At 35.4% G+C, this 19,883-nt stretch overlaps 2 protein-coding genes across 8 annotated transcripts in view; one reads left to right on the forward strand and one right to left on the reverse strand.

The window, feature by feature from the left end:
• Positions 1-164: 164 nt before the first annotated feature.
• Positions 165-19,878, reverse strand: Crls1 (cardiolipin synthase 1). 5 transcript variants are annotated; one of them, XM_076851553.2, is made up of 7 exons: positions 19,422-19,878; positions 16,677-16,814; positions 12,116-12,245; positions 5,617-5,702; positions 4,730-4,798; positions 3,289-3,380; positions 165-1,162 (listed from the first exon to the last, which is right to left on the reverse strand). In XM_076851553.2, exons 1-7 carry the CDS (start codon positions 19,725-19,727, stop codon positions 1,075-1,077), a joined length of 909 nt encoding a protein of 302 aa, XP_076707668.1. In that variant the 5' UTR covers positions 19,728-19,878; the 3' UTR covers positions 165-1,074. The 5 variants fall into 5 exon arrangements, with proteins under 5 accessions (XP_076707668.1, XP_076707671.1, XP_076707670.1 ...); XM_076851556.2 differs by lacking the exon at positions 19,422-19,878 and adding an exon at positions 18,603-18,738; XM_076851555.2 differs by lacking the exon at positions 19,422-19,878 and adding an exon at positions 18,592-18,738.
• The window catches only part of Trmt6 (tRNA methyltransferase 6 non-catalytic subunit), a 52,168-nt gene continuing 50,905 nt past the window's right edge, over positions 18,621-19,883 (forward strand). For 2 of the 3 annotated variants that reach the window (XM_076851550.2, XM_076851548.2), the window contains exons 1-2: positions 18,621-18,884; positions 19,189-19,413. The gene's annotated coding sequence lies outside the window, so the exon portion shown is untranslated. The remainder of the gene's footprint in view (positions 18,885-19,188; positions 19,414-19,883) is intronic. The other variant, XM_076851546.2, reaches the window with a different exon arrangement.

Here is a 19,883-nt window from a genome sequence, read left to right on the forward strand (position 1 = left end):
TGTACTCCCCACTCTCTTCAACATGATAGCGAGCAATATGGTCTTTTATATTAGATGGTCCCAAATCAATGACTTTTACAATTAAGTACAACTGAAAATGGACTTCATGAATCAGAAAACTTACATAATGGGAGAGGATGAATACATACCATGAACAACCCAAGTTGAAGGTACAGTTTTATTTTTTTTCCAGCTTTTATTCCTTTAACATCTTAACAAAAGAAGATTTCCCAAAGTTTAAAAAATCTTTGAAAAATATACAGTTTCATATTATTTACACAATATATGAGTACAGGTTCCAATATCATACAAATATTGTAATGTTAGAAACACAGTTGGAAGGCATGATGTAACTCACTGCTTTTAGATGAAAGACTAAGGGACAAGTTCTCATATTTCAACTATCTTTGTTACTTGTTATCCTGATATATGAACTATTAGGCACCTGAGAGGCTGGAAGACTACTGAACATGAGATGAGCTTCAATACCTTCTATTTTGATTGATCTTATTTATTTTTAAAACTTTCCACACTTATCTCTTTGCAACTTTGCTTCATTCACAGCTAACTTTATTCTTACTACCCTAAATGACCAAATAATAACCACATGAAATGTTAATGTATACATGAATCTAAAAATCAAACATAAAAATGAATAGCCAAGTTATATAAGATATATATTTAATCCCAGGCAAGTCCCTATGGCTTCATGAGCAACTTAGATTCTAGAGACAGGTGTCAACACTTCAGTTTCCATGCTCTGAACTATATTTTTAAAAAACATAAAAAAGGACTGACAATAATTGGAATAATTCATCTCTTTATATTCAAGAAACCTAAGATTAAAAATTCTAAATTATAGTTTTATTTATACTTAAAAATACATTGGAAATTCTGCATATGCCCATGATCAAGCTTATTTTCAATGCACATTACTTCAATTTTGATGACATGGTTTGTTCTGACAAGTCCTTTTACAAGCTGAACACCAAAATAGGGAAACTCCTGTAGATTTTCGCTGGCATTGCCACGGATGATGTGTATTGCTTCCTTGCTAATGGTGATGGGTGGCTCTCATCTGCCTTTTATCACCTGAACAGTTTTCCGACCGTAATGATAATAACTGTAAGCTGATGCAGCTGTGGTGAAAGCTGTAAAATACCTTTGATGGAAGGAAAGAAAGATTGAGTCATCAAATCTAAAAAATAATAACCAGATAATCATAAAGAATTCATGTAAAAGATCTATTTAAAACAAAAAGACTGTCATAATATTTTTAAATTATAAAAATCTATATAGCATTTTTTCAAGACCTCATTTGAATTACTAATGTCAAACAAATTAATCTAGTTAATAAGCCCTAAAAGTTAATGATAATATTAGCAACTGTCATTTTTTAAAAAATATTTTTAGTTATAGGTGGGCACAATACCTTTACTTTATTTATTTTTATATAGTGCCAAAAATTGAACCCAGTACCTTACCCGTGCTAGGCAAGCACTGTGCCACTAAGTCATGATCCCAGGACAGCAACTATCATTTTTAGGCAGTTAATATTCTAGATGTCTCATGTTCCTATTTTATTCTCACAATAAGTTCTACCTACAGATGAGAAATGAGGACAAGAGAACTTGCTCAGGGATATGACAGAATTAAGCAGGCACCTGGCTTGGTTTCAACTCAAAAGCCCATGTACTCTTTCCACTGTTCCATGCTGCTTAGGATATTAGATTCTATTTTTTTAATACAGTTTTTTAAAAGTCTAAGGATATCTGCATCATTTAAATAAAATTCAACTTTCTTTATTTACTTTTCCTTAAGTGAACTGCCAGGTTAATCAAATTCCCCTTGGGATGACATGAGGGATGCCCCTGGCATGAGGAACACGAGCCAATTAACAGTGTACTTTCCAGGGTACCCAATTGATTGTTTCCACCAGGTGATGTAGAATCATTAAGACTCATTTTTGTTTGATCCCAGATCTGTATTCATGTCAGTTTGGTATTCTAAATTCATATATAAACAATGAAATACAAATGTACGAAGAATTGCTACTGAGAACTAGAATGGATGCTTTAGAAAATCAAAAGCCAAGTTGATTTAAAAAATACTATTCAAAATAAATATAAGATGGCTGTAAAAAAAAAAAACCTGGAAAAATATGATAAACATTTAGATGTATCCTACACTTAGATTGCTTTGCAGTTCTTGTGTAAGGATGGGTATAGCTCAGTGCTAGAGCTCTTGCCTAGCATATGCAAGGTCCAGGTTCAACCCCCAGCACTACAAAAAAACCCCCCAAAACAAAAGACAAATCAACAAAGTTCTTACATCACCTGAAAGAAACAAAATATGGAAATCAGAGAGGCTGTATTATGGATATGGTTTTTTCAAGAGAGAAAACGCCCACTGATGGGCCTATATCCAAAGAAAAAGCCTTCATTTTTTTTAATATTTATTTTTTAGTTATAGGTTGACACAATATCTTTTATTATTTTTTTTTAATGTGGTGCTGAAGATCGAACCCAGTGCCTCACGCATGCTAGGTGAGCACTCTACGTCTGAGCAACTACCCCAGCCCCGAAAAAGCCTTCATTTTATATCGTAACACATAAGATGAACCAGAGTAAGTTTTTTAGATTAAAATTTTAAAAAATTAGAGTATGCATCATTTAAAAAGATTCTTTGGTTTAACTCCCTGATTAACCAACACTTTCTGGCTCAGATTGCAACAAGCAAGACAGTTTTAATAATTGGTAAAAATGGACCAAAAATTTGTGGCACATTTTGAACTCCTAAAGTTTGAATTTTCAAGACTATATAAATAAACAATTAACATAAGATTCAAACTCCTTTCTCCAGGGGTCCCTCTCACTATACCTTTTCCCTAGGTTGGACTCCTTTTCCCTGACTACTGCTCTCTTAAACTGACCTTGTTGAGGATCTGTCCTCCACCTGATGGCTGCCCTATACAAAATCTACCTCTATCTCGTGGCTCAATGCTACTTACTCCCTGAAGCTAACCTCCCTCTTCCTCTTACCTGAAAAAATCTTTCCTCTGCTCAAACCCTAATGCATTAGCAGTACCCCTCATTCCTTTTAATTCATGAAAAACTAGCTTTTATACCCCAATTCTTGAGAGTAAGCTTCTTAAAAATGATTATTAATCATAAAATATGGTCTCCACTTTCTCCAGTTAGGTGTCCATTAAACATAAAGTCATTCTAGGATTGTCAAAGTAAGCTACTGTGTTGACATTCTCCAAAAACAATGCTAAAGTTAGCTTACCAAAGCATCTGAAGGTATATGCTATCACCATAATTGAAAACTGGAGCTGCCAAAGAAGCTGCCACCAAGATTAACTGAACTGCTGTGTTTACCTAAAAAAAAAAAAAAAAAAAAAAAAAAACAGTTATTGTGTGAGTGGATCCTGATTCAAACATAGTCCATCATGACATACACTCAGCAGGCTTAAAGATGGTCTGCAATATCCATGCCAAAGAAGTTGGCATTCACAAGTGAGAATACATAAAAGGGTCAGCTTCATTCACCCATCTGTCTCCATAGCTGCCTATTATAGTGAGGGTAATGACTATCAGAAAAATACTACCACCTTGAATTTCCACAGCAATCCATATAATGTTTTTTACCAGCTACCCATTAAAACAGTGCTGTGAATATGGAAATAATCAAGCTGCCTCTTCCTGAGTGAGAGGACATGAATTAGGTGATTTGCTTGCAGTCACAGAAGAATCAAACCTGTAATCCAGATTCCCCACTGCCTTATCCAGTGTTCAGATCATATGAGGCTAGAAAACAGAAATATACTCATCTCCATGAAAGAAGAGCCCTACCCTAAAAGATAGCAGTGGGGAAAAAGGAAACAAAACAAGAAATAATCTGAAGACACCATCCACTTACTATGATGAGAAGTGTTTTATGAAAGAGTCTGTGATTATGAAGCAGTAGGTGATGTGTGCAGAGAAGCACTTCAGTTCTAGCAATCATTCCATAGCCAAATGATAAGGATTCCATTTGTTTAAAAAATAAATGATAAATTCTATCTGGAAGACTCCTTAAAGAACAAATTGTTTTGAGGCAATTTGTTCCAGCACCTCCTAAGCCATTTTCTATGTAGTACTACACTCCAATTGCTATATTTGACATAAATACAAGTCACTCAAAGTCAAAAAAGCTCCTATGTATGTAGGTAAAAGTCCATCCCATAAGTCTTTAACAAAAGCAATGGCTCGTCTGCCTTGAAGCTGATCAGCTTTCCTAACCTAATAAATCTTTCCTAAAGGATGAAACAGGAAAGATTTGAGCAAATTAAGGCTACCAGAAAAAAAAAAGTGTGTGTGTGTGTATGGCTTCATAATATTGTGTGCAAAGACAGGTATACAGTTATTACCTTGAAAAAGAAGGAAAACAAAAGGGATAACTAAGAGTAACAATTTTAAAAAAAAAAATGAAACTTTTTTCCTATCCCTTTCCACTTTGTGGTGACTCTTTAAGCTTAAACTCAGACCACCAACATGAGGCAATATGTAATATAAGAACCCAAAAAGCTTGGAGGACAAAAGAATTGTGTTATACTTGTCTACCTGACCCCTTTTTCTATGCCCTTTACTCAGTGTGTTTAATTTGATCCAGCTTCAGTTGCTCTTGAGGTTTGTAATGTAAAAATTCACAAAGAAATAACTTAAAAAGGATTTTGTGTGTCTCTTACCTTGCTGATGAACGTTGGTTTTAATCTAGCAGTAGCATAACAAGGATTGAAATACTTAGCTAATGTTCGCTGGCAGAGGACAAAAAAAAGATAAAGTTTCAATTTATTGTTCAAGTTTAAAACATTTTTTATACGTAGATAACAGTTACTGAATACTTAGCATATGCCTGGCTCTATGATTGAGAACCCCTTACATGCATTCTTCTAATTATGTTAAATAAGAGCATCTACATTCCTTACAAATCATACACAGGCTCTTGAAAATCAATTCTTTAAATATTACAAATTTATTTCTCAAATCCTATAAAATCCTAAGTCACATCTTTTGGTAAATAAACTAATGACATTCTCTTATCACTATTTTCTTAAAAAACAAAATGAATAAAATACTGTTTTATTTTCACTGGACTGGTAATCAAAAAAGGTTATTATGCTATGCTTACGTGCTCAGATATTTACATAATCAATGACCAAGTATGTAAGCAAATCATCCCATATTTGTACAACTGTGATCTTAGAAACCAGTTGTAAATAATCCATAGTAAAGGCTAATAAATAAGACAACAATATGGCTTAGGGCCATGTGAAATTCCTCTTAACAGTTTGTTAAGTAAGGATGGGGACCAGCTGTGCAAGATTTCGTGTACCAGTGATATGAAAAAGAGTTGGACTTAAACAGAAATGTGCCTTTTTAAAATGGGCCATTCATGAGTTCCATAAATAAATATTTTAGGTGATCTAAATAGCACAGTTAATTTTTTTAAAGTCTATGGTAAATGAATAAAAAATACTGCTACAAATTATTCCCACAAAGCAAAACAATGAATCTTGACTTTTGCCTAAAGTCATAAATAATGCTAAAAGAATAATTTTTGGAAAATACTCACTGGTGTTGGAAGAGTTCGATATCTGACATAAAAAACAGCAGCAATCAACATTACATCTCTTGAAATTATCATATAAGTAAGTGGAACTGAAAATTAAATAAAAATAATTTTAATAAGGACTTTGCAAATTACTAATATGACTATATAACAATAAAGCCTCATTCAGCTTTACCATGAGCTGATGTTTTCTATAAGTAAAAATTTCATGATAAGCACTCATTGATGATCTTTAGATTCATTTTTTAACAAAAGTGAAATGCAAACAAGATTTTCAAAGTCTCCATCTGCCTTTCAAAATGTCAGTCTTCTTGCCTCTTTTTGTTTTTTCCTTCATATGTTTATAAGCTGTAAGTTTGCAGATATCAGTGACAGCTTTACTCAGCCCCTCCTCCCCCAATCTTTTAATTCTCAGCTTTGTGAATTCAGGAAAAAAAAAAAAAAACTGCCACGTCCACTAGATTAAATGGAAAGAGATGATAATGAAGTTAAGAAGGATGCAGGAGGACTTAAACTCATCTGGAGCTTTGATTACTTGCTTCTGCATTTTAAACTATTCTCTGAAGAGTAAAACCTGCTATATGTACAACTTGTAGAAAAACAAATAATATTTTCATTCTAGTCTAGTCCAGAAAGTTCCACCCAGGCAACTATTATTTTTTCTCCCTACACAAGCACTGAAGGAATTTAACTTGTCTATTTTTTTTTTTAATTTTTAATGCAGGTTGAGTATCCTTTATTCAAAGTGCTTAAGACAAGAAGTGATTCAGATTTCAGTTTTTTAGATTCTGGAATATTTGCTTGGGCTTTATCAGCTACATCCCCAGTCTAAATATCCAAAATCCAAAACTTTTTGAACATGTCATTAGAGATGCTGTATTCCTCAGATTTTGCAACATGGTCCTATAACCAGAGCCAAAAGAATATTTTAGATGGATAGCCAAGGCATCCCTACTCTTTTTGTTGAATAGAAATGGGAGGGCAGACACTTACTTCACTTTATATCCTTCTGCACTAAAGGAAGTTTTAACCATGATCCTATATCTTTTCTAAGAAAGAAAAAAAAAAAAATTTTAAGGGAAAAGAATCCTGAGTCACTCAGTTCAAATTGTTTCAATTATCGAAATAAAAGAATCATATGTGTGTGTGTGTGTGTGTGTAATATATATCTCTTCTATAACATTTTCAAACAACCCTTTTATGAAGCACATGATGTTGTATTTGTGGTCCTATCCAGTCTTTGGCTCTTCCATTTGAACAAATCTCACTAATTGCAGATTTAAACAAATGTATGTATGTATAAATGTACATACTGGGGATTGAACCCAGAGGCTCTTAACCATTGGGCCACATCCCCAATCCCCCCCTTTTTTAAAATTTTTTTATTTTGAGACAGGGTCTCACTATGTTGCACAGGCCTCACTAAGTTGCTGAGGCTGGCTTTGAACTTGTGATCCTCCTATCTCAGTCTCCCAAATTGCTGGGATTATAGGCGTGCACTACCACACCTGGTTCAGATTTAAACTTTCAAGCTCTATTGGTCATAGATATGATGTAAGTGCTGATCCTTGGCCCAGTCTTCTATTACAACACTATTCCAAGGAGAAAATGCTTATGCACTCAAGTAATGGCATATTAGCCAAGCTAAAAAAACAGCAAGCCATGATTTTTAGAAGCCTTTTTAAACCTATGGAACAAACTTTTCTACAGCAATCATTAGCTGGTAAACTCGAAACAACAATCATACTTTTAAAAATGCAGCAAACTCATGCAAATTAAAATTCATGTCTATGGAATTCAGGCTATGCTGGGTAGTGCACTGGGCTGAAACCCAGCAGTGTGACCCAGGGATTATCACCTATGAACTCATTTTACCACCTGCAATTGTCTCGTGGGTCACCATTAAAATATTCAATTCACCAAGAAGATATTAACATCATGATTTCAAAGGATACAAAGCAAAATCAGAACTGCAAAGAAAAACAACAGAAAACTAGATACACATAAGGAAATGTTAACCATTCTCCCAGTAACTAACAGAACAAACAGAGCAAAGAGTAAGAAAAATCAATAAAGAAATAAGACTGCAGGGCATGGTGGTGCACACCTGTAATCCCAGCAGCTCAGGAGGCAGAGACCCTAAGCAACTTAGTGAGACCTTGTTTCAAAATAAAACTTAAAGGGCTGGGGATGTGGCTGGGTGGTTTAAGCACCCTAGGGGGTTCAATTCCCAGTATCAAAAAAATAGAAGACTTAACAGGATTGAAAACTTGATCTAATGGACATATACAGAATATCAGACCCAATTATTGCAGAATATAAATTCACTTGAAGCACATGTGGAATTTTAACAAATTTATACACTAGATTGAAAGACTGAAATCACAGAACATGTTCTCTGGAAAAGAAAGCTAGAAAGATCTCCACAAATTGACAATGAATTAAAAAACACTTAATATTAACTATACGGGTAGAGGAGAGAATCATAATAGAAACAGGAAAATATTCTATAATGGACAATAAAAACACTAATATCAATATACAAGATGCAACAAAAATGTATTTAGGGGGAAATGTAAAGTCTTACATGCAAACTTTAGAAAAGGTAAAAAGAAGTGAGTTACATACATATCCATCTATAGCTGCACTCTCTAATAGAATAGCCATGTGTAGCTATTAAGTACCAGAAATGTTAGAATCGAGAGGGACAATACATGCAAAACATAATACAGACTTCAAAAGCATAGTATTTTTTAAAAAGTCAATCACTTCTTATCAATCATGTTGAAATGACATGGTTTAAAATATACTAGGTTAAATAAAATAATTCACTGAAATTATTTTCACCTGATTCCTCTTATTTTTTAATTTTAACATTGCTACTAGAAAATTTTTAATTACATATGTGGTTCCTACTAGAGAGAACTAACTGATCTAAAGAATTTTGAGAAAGAACAGCAAAGAAAACTCAAAGAAGAGAAAACAAACAGAAAAAAGAGCAAAGTTTAATGAAGTAGTAAACAACATATCAGAGAGGTTTGACAAAACCCAAGTTGGTTAACTCATAAATAGACAAGTCTCTGGCAAGATGGATCAGGAAAGAGGAAAAGAGTCAATAGCTTACAATAAAATTTTAATAATACAGATGAAATCAATGAATTTCTGGAAAAACGTCATAATTTAAAAAATGATCAAAAGATAAACTATTAAAAAGATGAATTATTAAAACTGAATAATCCTATAACAACTGAAGAAAAACGAATCGCCTCTTTCAACTCTCCCTTGAAGAAAACTCTAAGCCCTTACGGGCTTCAACAAATTATATGAAACATTTAAAATTAGAAAATAAGTACAATCTCACAAAAACATTTCACAATAATGGAAAGAAAACAAAAGCAAAACCAAAAATTCCCTAGCTTGTTTTATGAGGTTAGTTATAAATTTTATACTACACCTAATCAGAATATTTGGAGAAAAGAATTCCAGACCAGTTTCATGAATCTGTATGTGAAATCTTCAACAAAATTATAGCAGACTAAATCCAACAATATCTCTATTATTTACTACGGCCATACTGGATTTAAACCAGCCATTTCAGGTTTTTTTTGTTGTTGTTTTGTTTTGTTTTTGAGAGAGAGAGAAAGAAAGAGAGAGAGAATTTTTTTAACATTTATTTTTTAGTTTTCGATGGACACAACATCTTTTTTTTGTGTGTGTGTGTGTGTGTGTGTGGTGCTGAGGATCAAACCCAGCGCCCTGCGCATGCCAGGCGAGTGCGTTACCGCTTGAGCCACATCCCCAGCCCTTCAGGTTGTTTTAACACCAGAAAATCAATAATGTACTTGATCCCACATTAACAGCTAAAAAGGAAAAATGATCTGTTCATCACATTTACACAAAGAATCTTCAATATCCAATTGTAATTAAAACTTAACAACCTCCCAACAGACATGAACTTTCTAATTTGAAAAAAAAGGAACTCTCAAAATCCCTACAGGAACCTTCAATACTGAAATGTTAAATGCTTTCTCTGAGATTCACCTGTCTCACTTTTCCTTTTCCTTGTATGAGTGGTGCAGTACGTAAAAGAAAAGGTGAAAGGATTGGAAAAGGAAAAATATTGTTATTAATCAGTACATAGCAGAAGATGTAGAAAGTCCAACAGAATTCATTTTAATTAAGTTTTGCTACACATAAATCAACATTAGAAATAGAACTGACTTTCATGATAACAGCAATTATTATAAAATAAAAATTTAAAAGCTACCATTTATAAAAGTATCAAGAACTACTAAGTACACGTAGGAGTAAACCTATCAACAAATTTATTACCTCTCTGGAGAATAGTAAAAAACTGTTGGAGACATTAAAGATCCAAATAGACATTAAAGATCCAAATGGATTAAAGATTTACTCTCATTTAAAAAAGTCAATTCTTCCAAATAGATCTATAGATTCAATGCAATTCTAATCAAAATCAACAGATTGCCCCCCTACAGCTTATAGAATTACTGATTTGGGAAAAATAATCCTAAAATTTATAAACAAATGGAATGGTCTAAGAATATCCAAGGTAGAAGGACTTGCTCTATCACTTATCAGAACTTTTAGTAAAACAACAAGAAAAGTGTTAGTGGTGCAGATAGGCAAATCAACAGAAAAAAAAAAAAAATAGAAAATCCAGAAATGGACCCAGGTATACATGGATATTACAATGAGTTTGGACAATACATGTTTATTAATGAACAAACAGTGCTGGGATAACTGAATACCCATATAGGTAGGAAGAAAATGATTAGATAAGATTTATATTATTTAAAAAAAATCAGGGCTGGGGATGTGGCTCAAGCGGTAGCGCGCTTGCCTGGCATGCGTGCGGCCCAGGTTCGATCCTCAGCACCACATACAAAGATGTTGTGTCTGCCAAAAACTAAACAATAAATATTAAAAATTCTCTCTCTCTCTCTCTCTCTCTCTCTCTAAAAAAAAAAAAAATCAACTAGGAAAATAAATCCTTAAAGATTTCTAATATAAAATACAATCACATATAATGGAAAAAGTATCAGAATGGCATGAAATTCTCTACAGCAAGATAAAGTTTGGAAGTTTAAGAACATCCTCAGGATTCTGTATGAAAGTGATCTGCAACTGAAAAATTATGCCCAGTTCAACTGCCAATAAAGTATAGAGGGTAAACAAAAGATATTTTAAATGTCTAAAACTGCCAGAAGTTTTGCTGCCAAACTACATCCTTTTATAGAAAACAAGTGAAAGATGAACTTCACCAAAGGGGATACTTGGTAAAAAGAAAGACATGAGAGCCTGGAAAAACAGACAGAATGGTAGTGAAGAGAAAATCAACTTGGAAAGCAACCCATTCCAATTACTTAAGGGAAGTTCATAGCAACATTACATAGTACCAAAAACCTGGAAACAATATTCAACAGAAAGATGAAATGGCCAACCTGAATAAAACAACATAACAAAATACAATGTAACTTAAAGAAAAATGAGAGGTATGAAAATACACTAAAAAAAATTAAAAAATAAAAAGATCAACTGAATTTTGAATGTCCACAGAATGCTCTACAGATTTTTTTCCCTAGAAATTTATATGCATTGGAATGAGAGAGCACCCCCTCCCTCCTCAAACCTCCCAATTATATACACACCTTCTAACTTTCAAAGCAGCATATAAATATAAACATTAATCTGTTATTTTTAATTTGGTTTGATAATTTAGAAAACTGAGGAAAAGGAGAAAAAGAACTTTGAGCTTGAAGAGACTACACTAGACTGAACTGCCACTATACTTCTTTCCATGAAATATCAATAGTGATGTGACACTAAAGGGCCATATGGAAGCTTCACTGTTCTTAGATTTCTAACTCTTGGGGAAAAAAATACAGTTTAATCTGGATCAAGGGCACGGGGGTGGGGGAACAGTACAATTGAAGTAGAAAATGAACATGCAAAAACACAAAGCAAAAGTTCATAAAATGTCAGAAAAAATATTAAGATAATATACAAACTATATGTGTGATTTGAAAATTGCACAATACTGTCTAAATAATCATAGCGTGAAATTTTATAGATACCTTCAGGATTTCAGAGTTCTCATTATAATTAAACTGTACTTTATAAAGATAATCAGAGACTTAGGAAAACCTTAAATTACTTTTAAAAAGTTAAGCACTAAAAATATATACTAGAGCACCAAAACATTTTTAAATAATATGAATTGGCACTATGAGATATTTGCTTAATTTAAATTTTAAACAATCTTACTAAGAAAACAACTGCCTTTATTAGTATAACAAGGATGTAAATTCTAAAATAAACAGTTTTATTAGCAAAACAGTTCAACAGTTTAAAACTACGGAAACAGTTTAAAGTTGCAAAATCAATTTTTGGAACAAAAATAATGTCTCTCAAGAGAAATCCTAAGACCAATGTCACTCTTCCCTATGCTATTTAAAAGTTCGCATGATGGCATTCTTACCTGGAATAAGATCTGCATAGGTCAAGCTAACATATAAGATACTGATAAGTATTTTATCAGCAAGTGGATCAAGAGCACTTCCCAAAGCTGATTTTTGATTGGCCCAGTTTCGAGCAATAAATCCATCCAACTGAAAATAGAAGTGTTTTTTTTATAAATGTCATGATAGGAACAGAGTAGATATCTTGAAGTTTAAGAGATACCAGAAACACAACTACACTTTCATAAAATGTTAATAAAATCTCTCTGTTTCTTTACCCCCACAAACAGTATTCTCATTCTTTTAAATTAACAACTGGTCTGAAAATAATTTCAGATTTACATTACTTTTTTCCCCCCTTCAAGGGTCTTATTTCTCACTATTTCAGTGTCTCTTTGTGGAATGAAACCAGACACCAATTTAGAGGAAGCCATACAAAACTCACAGAAAGCATGACTAACAGAGCTTTTGAGCCCTGGGTTACATTCACTGCAGCCAAAACAGCTGCCTTTATTTATGAGAATTTCTCTACCTGTGAGATACCAAACATCTTCCTTTCTACTTTTCCAAAATATGATTCAATTCCTTACAACTTATTTTTAATTTTATAATTTATTTTGTTCAGTCCCACTGTTAAATCTATATTCTGTCTGTATTTGCAATACCTGTATCTGAAAAAAAGCTTGGTCCTCTATACCTGGTCTAGTTATAATGCTGATATTTAAAATACTTATTTTTATTACTTATTATTGAAAACATATTTTAAAGCTGAGACTAAAATCCAGTTGCCAGTGGGTCAAATGGGTCCTGAAGCCTGGTTTTATTTGATCTGCCAAAGGTTTTAAAAATAATAATTAATTGCCAGTATTTACCATAAAAATCCAGATCTATAGCCTAACTTGAGAGACAAAGACCTAGTCAGGCAGGGGCCACAAAACCAAATACTGCCTACCCATACTAACCAAAGCAGACATTTTCTGGTTTATCCCAGTTCCTACTAGAATTTTTACTCATTTTATTTAACATCAACCTTCAACAAATGTTTGAATTTTTTATTCCTATTTCTAAGAAAAATAAAATAGATATAATTAAATACAGTACATTTTAAAGGATTAAAAAGTCTTCCATATCTCAAGTATTCCATGAGTTAAAGGAGTCAGCAATAGTTCAGTGGTTAAAAATGTGGCCTTTATATAGCAGAATAGAACTGGCTCAAGTCCTGGCTCTGCCACTTACTGTGTGACCCTGGGCAAATTATTTGGCCTCTGAGTTTCCTCATCTGTGAAACAGATAATATCACCTACCTCAGAGGCTTGGTTATCTTCAGCACATAATGAGATTTAATATTTGTTCAGTGCTCAGTACTTAGTAAATCCTCAAAACAAAAAAAAAAGCAGTTACTAGCTATTACTTTCTCAATGGAAACAATCCATTTTCTTCTTAAGCAGACTAAAGGCAATGTTGTCTAACAGAAAGCCTCTAGAATGGGGAGCTGGGACCTTATAAGCTCCAACTTGCAAGCTAGTTATTTGATCTCAGGAGACTAAACCTCCCACTTTTTCTTTAACTTCTACCTTCTTGTTCTCACTACTTGGATTCACACTAGATTTCAAGGTCAACCATCACCATTCCTTAGTAAACATCTACAACTTTGTAAACTCTATTCTCCCTGGATACTACCACAAAACAACCATCCATATATTCCAGGACTATAGGCAAGCAGCTCAATACTGTCAAAGATAAATACATACATGGTTGGAGCAAAATTTGGTTTCACTCCAAATTCATGACCACAAATCTCTGGTGGCATTCAACATCACCTGACAATCTCATAACTGCCAATGGTATTCACCTTCTCTTTCCACACTACTTCACTTTTTCTAAACTCTCTCATTCTAACCCATATCCATGTCTATATTTTCCTTGAGGGAAAAAAAAAAGAAAGAAACAAAAGCCATTTTTAGTACTCCCTCATATTCCCACCTCCAAGATGCATCCATTTATCCTCACTGTATTTCCTGATCTGTATACCAAGCCCTCACCTTCTGTGATTTATCTCCTTTATTTCCTATCTCCCCTGCATCATCAATCAATTCCTTCCCATCACATTAATCAGCTAACAAAAAATCCACTTTGTACATGTATCTTTAAAACTACCTTATTTGACCCTATTTCTCTATCCCACTGCAAAGCAAAAATTCCTTACAACACACTCAAATGTGAGGTGGTAAGATAATTAGATGTTACCACCTAACATTTGGGTGTGTTGTAAGGACATCTTACCATCTCAACATTTGTCATCAACCCACTCTACTAGGCCCTCCCACTCCTCTAGAGATGGCTTTTACAAAGGTCACCTATGAATTCTGCATTTTTATTTGACCTCAATACATACAGCACTTTCTTCACTCTGGAATACTGACTAATTTTCCTCCTTTCTCACCAAATATTCCTTTCTCAGTGTCCTTCACTGACTTCCCTATTCTTCCACTTGTTGCTCATTTCTCTAACCTCTCATTTCTCTTACCTCAGCCTAGATATTTCACCAAATGTACCTGACTGCTCCCAAATCTGTACTTCTATAATGATGACTTCCTCCAACTCCACACTACATTTGACTTCCAAATGATGTCTCTACATGGACAGGCATCAGAATTCTTCCTATTTTTCCCTAAACCCCAAATGTTGCTCATTCTAGAAAATGTTTCTTCTATGTTGAAAAGAGGAAATTTTTAAAAAAGTAATAGTCTAGTGTTCATATTTGACTCCTCCTTCACTCCATTTCAACATATCAATACTATCTTCAAAATATTATCTCAAACCCATCCACTTCCAATTCTAACTCCCATCCCAGTCCAAGCTACCACTATTTCTTTCGTAGGAAAGTTTCTATTCTTGCCTTCCTATAGCCCATTTCCTATATACAATTCAATCTAGACCTGCCAAGCCCCTGCTAAAACAGAAGTCTGGCCATCTGATTTGTGGCCAATCTGAAGCCATCAAAACTTCCATGGAGTAAATGAGAAATATGATATCAGTCAACTCAGGTTTCCATGAACATCATATACATAGAAAAATATTAATGGAACCTCTCTTCTTTGTAGTGAATATTGCAATCTCATGTGGCAGCTAACTATTTCCTCAAAAAACAACAACAACAAAAAAAACTAGCAAACAAAAATGGTGAATCCAATAACTGAAAAAGTTATTGTCCTAATATGTAAAAATTTTCATTATCAGTGTAATAACTTTTGACAGACTTAGAGATCACACTAATGAGTGAAGACCTTTAGGCTTCAGAAATAAAAGAAGGCATAAAAGAAAGGGAGATAGATTCTAAGAATGGGACAAGGAGGTGACAAAAAAATAGCTAAACTATGGAAAAAAAGAGCTAATTTGAGAGGCTATATTTGGAAATACCATACAACAATGCAAACAATGTCCTTTGTTTATCCTTTAAAACCATCAGCTAATTCTATACTACACACCAATGTACTAGTATTAGGAAGGTAGAATTTTGCTTCTATGAACCTCAAAAGAAACAGTGGACATTACAAAGAAAGATGCTGTATCACTTTTATTTATCATAAATTAGTTTCTCTCTATTCTCACTGAATAAATATCAAGCAAAACTTTTCAAAAGCAAATTGGTTTGAAGAGGCACCAAATTATTATTGCCTATTTAGGAGCTCACATGGACCTCAAACCAGCCCTGTGCAGGAAGTTATCATCCACACACTAATTTTGTCCTGATTTGTAATATTTCCTCTACCTTTTCTGTACTGCCCCCAATCTTTTATGAAACAAGGTCGGTGATAATTACAAATAATGTCATAGATGATGACAGTCCACAAAAGTAATATAACCTTCTGTTATAAGGTTATTTCCCCAGTTCTAATTTGAGATGACTCAAATAAATCTACCCTCCCCCAAACTGACATACTGGTGTCAAAGAGCTCTTCTCTCTTTTGTCCATCTCCAGGGACAGTGGAAGAAGGAAAGATGCCCAAATGCCTCCTCCAAAAGTAAGGTCTTCTGCAGGGTACTCAGAGAGGTATGGAGCAGAATCAAGGACCAATTTTGTGAGGCAACTGCAGCCTCATGCTAACATTAAAGCTGAAAAGAGCTCTGACCTCTACAAGCTCTTGGGGAACATCCTAGCTCCCTAGGCCATAACAATTGTTTTTTTCTTCATTAGGAAAACTAACTCTTGTTGCAGATCAGAGAATTTCTATCACAATAAATAGAAAAACAATCTCATAACCTCTCTTCTTTATTTCTATCCTAAAGCAAGCACTCAGCTCTTGGGAACTTCTAAGGGGACTCCTTTTATAAAGAAGTTTAAAACCAACAGTAAAAAGTATTATTCCTTCCTAAAACCTTTACTTCCTCCCCTTAGACTTATATAAAAATGTTCCACACAGATGTTAAAGACAAGTCCTTACATAAAGAACTAGGTCAAATTCATCTTGAGGATTTCCTTCCAAGGAAAAGCTGACTAAGGCTGTGCTATTTCAGGACAGTCGTAGAGAGCATGGAATGTAGGAAGGGAGCAAAAAAAACCGTGCATTTACAACTTACCAAATCGGTTAGCCCAGCTAAAGCAAAAACTCCTAGTGCAACATTAAAATCTTCTTCAATAATCAAATATCCCAAAATTGGGGCCAAGCCAATTCTTGTCATTGACAACATATTTGGGATTGTCCATGGATTTTCATACTGAAACACAAAGATAACAAAATTTAAATAATAAAAATTCACACTTTAAATACACTTATACATCAAAAAGTCCACTTAATAAACTTAAGAATAAGAAGCTACATAAATTTTAAACTTTGCACTCATATATAAGTGTGTGTGTGTGTGTGTGTGTGTGTGTGTATAGACTGAGTTTTCATTCTAAAGACTGAAGAGACAACATGTATTATCATGTAAGTTATAAGCCTTTATTATTTAACACTGCTTTTAAAAGTTAAATTTCTGAATGATCTTATTAAGTAGACAAGTCTAGAAAGCATTAGAAAAAAGTCAAATTATCAACCCAGGCACTGCAACTTCAAACATTTATTGCAATCTACTTCCCTCATTCCCTTACACACACTTAATTCAATAATCTCATTACTAAGTCAGAGAATTGCTGGAAGGAAATACAGACAGGAATATCTTTATTTTCCTATGACAGACATCTGTAAATATGTTCAAAATAGCAATGGCAATGTTACACCCTCAAGTAGAAACCCAGGGCTTTCACAGTTCCATATGGGAAGTTTGATTCCTTGAAACTTCATTTGGAGCCAAGCTGTTAGAAGTTGGCATTAACCAAAGAGCTCTTTGACAGCTGCTCTAAAGAACAACCCCCTTCCTTGCCAAAAAGAATCTGATTCATAAGAAGGTATTTCAATTTAAAAAAACCTCAGCCTAACAGAGCTAAGACTCTCGGCACAACAGGGTACAGAAATAACAAGAAAATGCCTTTCCTGCATCAGGACCGACAGTTTCACCCCATGAGACTTTAAAGAATTAACCTCTTTTCTTAATCAGTAATCAAATTGCCTGAATCTTTCATCTTTCAAAATACCATGAACTACTGTGTAAGAAAAGGCATTCTCTAAAGAAAGCATCTCTAAAAATACTAAGTTTGAGTTTATAAACAGAATCCAGCAAGAAAGCATCTCAGTTCACAGGGGTAAGAGAGAGAGACTGCTTGAGGGGTCAGGTGGCAGAATACTGTAACTGAAAACTACAGAATAACTTCATATTTCCCAGTGAACAGTCCACTAAACAAGAATCAAACCTCTACTTTTGAGATCTTTTATTAAAAATAGGACACATTATAATTACATGAAAACATTCTAAGAATATATTCAAATTTAAGTTCAAATATTACGATGTTTTAGAGCCAGGAGTGATGCTGCACACCTGTAATCTCAGCAACTTGGGAGGGTGAGGCAGAACTGTAAATTGGAGGCCAGCCTCACAAGTTAGCAAGATCATCTCAAAATGAAAAATTAAAAGAGCTGGGGATGTAGCTCAGTGGTAAAATGCCCCTGAGTTCAATCTCCAGTATCTTCCACTCCTGCAAATCATCATAGTGTGTCAGAGTCCAAAGGAAAAAAGATAAAGTCTGTTGACAATACTGTGGTACAGAGAAGTCAAATACTGATTCAAAGGTACAACAACTCACAGAAGGGGTGGGAGAGGGAACATTCATGATTGAGAAAATGGGTTAGCAAATCAAGATCACAACAAAGAGCCCCAAAATAATAATCTCAGAGATACCTATCAGACAAAATTAAACACAAAACTGCAAAAAGCCACTTCCACTTTGGTGTATTAATAAATAATTGAAAGTTATTAGAACAGTTAAAGAGTTCTTTTAAGCTCTACATAAAATATTTCAGTAAAATAAAGTACCTCATTAATTTCTAGCTATTAAATTTGTAAGTTTCAAAGTTAATATTAGGAGAGCTAATCTCAGATTACCCAACCAGATAACCTGTGGCATACTCGACCAACTACTGCCGTTCTGAGAAGGACTTCAGCCAGGACAGGGCAATTTCAAAGCATCCAGCATTCAAACCCCAACATGCTTTAGCTATTAGTGGAGTTGAGACTCCTGCCAGGATGTGGCCACCTCAACCCATGCTGTACAACTGATGAAAGCAGTACAGGGGCCCACTGAAGACCTAACAATTGAAGATGTAATAATTGCATCAGCCTTGCTGACATGACATCAAAAGCTGTCTCACTCATGCTCTGATGTCTTCTGCCTGAGAAGTATTTCAACAGGTAAGTGGACAGGTATTTATTTCCGTTAACAGTTTTAATCTTTCTCTATAATTCAAGGTGAAAGGACTTTTAAAATTACATCTAATAAACTATTTAATTATACTTCACCCTAATGTGTCAGGTCAAATTACGGTGAATCAAACCTGCACAAGCAAAGGGAAGGGACTGTATACTTTTCTGAAGATTCCCACAGACTCGCCCTATACCTTAGGGATTCGCTTTAGAAAACTAAAAACAAACTTTCGATAAGGCTAGCGATAAAGCTAGCGAAGACTTTCTTTTTTAACCAATGCAATATGCATAGGCGCTTTCGGCAACGGGTGCAGATAGAAAAGGATAAGAACGAGGTTTCTAACTTGACAACCTAAACTGGAGGCGACCCCGATGGTACCCCTGAAATTCATCCTGGCCGAATACTTCTCAGGAAATGGTGTCAAAGTTCTGAAACCAAACTGTTGGGACAGCCCACCGTCCGCCACTCCCGCCCAGGACCAACCCCGGCAAGCCAGCGCCCCTCGCGCCCCGCTCGGTACGTACCGGACTGGGGGCGCTCGCCGGGACCCACCCGCCGCCCGGGGCCTCCGCGGCGGCGTCCCCTCCTGCCGCAGGCCCGGGGGCCGCTTTGCCCGCGCCTGAGCAGTGGTTCCGTGGGCCGGCTCTGGGCAGCCGCAGGGCAAGCGCGGCCGGGCGCAGCGACCAGCGCTCGGCCTGGCAGCTCAGGCAGCAGGGCACGAGCGGCAGCAAGGCCCCGCGGGAGCGCCCCTTACCCGACCGCACCCCTAGCACCCAGGCGGCCGCACGCAGGGCCCCCCACGAGCCGCGCGCCAAGCGTGAGGCCAGCATGGCCCTGCGGCCGTGCCGCGAGGGCCGGAGCGGCGAAAGCTCAGCAGCTCGGGTCACCGGCGAGCCGCTTCTCCATAGAGACCCCGAAGCGCGGGGGAAACACGGCCGCTGGTGCCTCCATACTAGTTTCAAATCCCAGCACGCTCCGCTTATACA

The sequence above is a fragment of the Callospermophilus lateralis genome, chromosome 3 (assembly GCF_048772815.1).
Source record: "Callospermophilus lateralis isolate mCalLat2 chromosome 3, mCalLat2.hap1, whole genome shotgun sequence".
NCBI lineage: Eukaryota > Metazoa > Chordata > Mammalia > Rodentia > Sciuridae > Callospermophilus > Callospermophilus lateralis.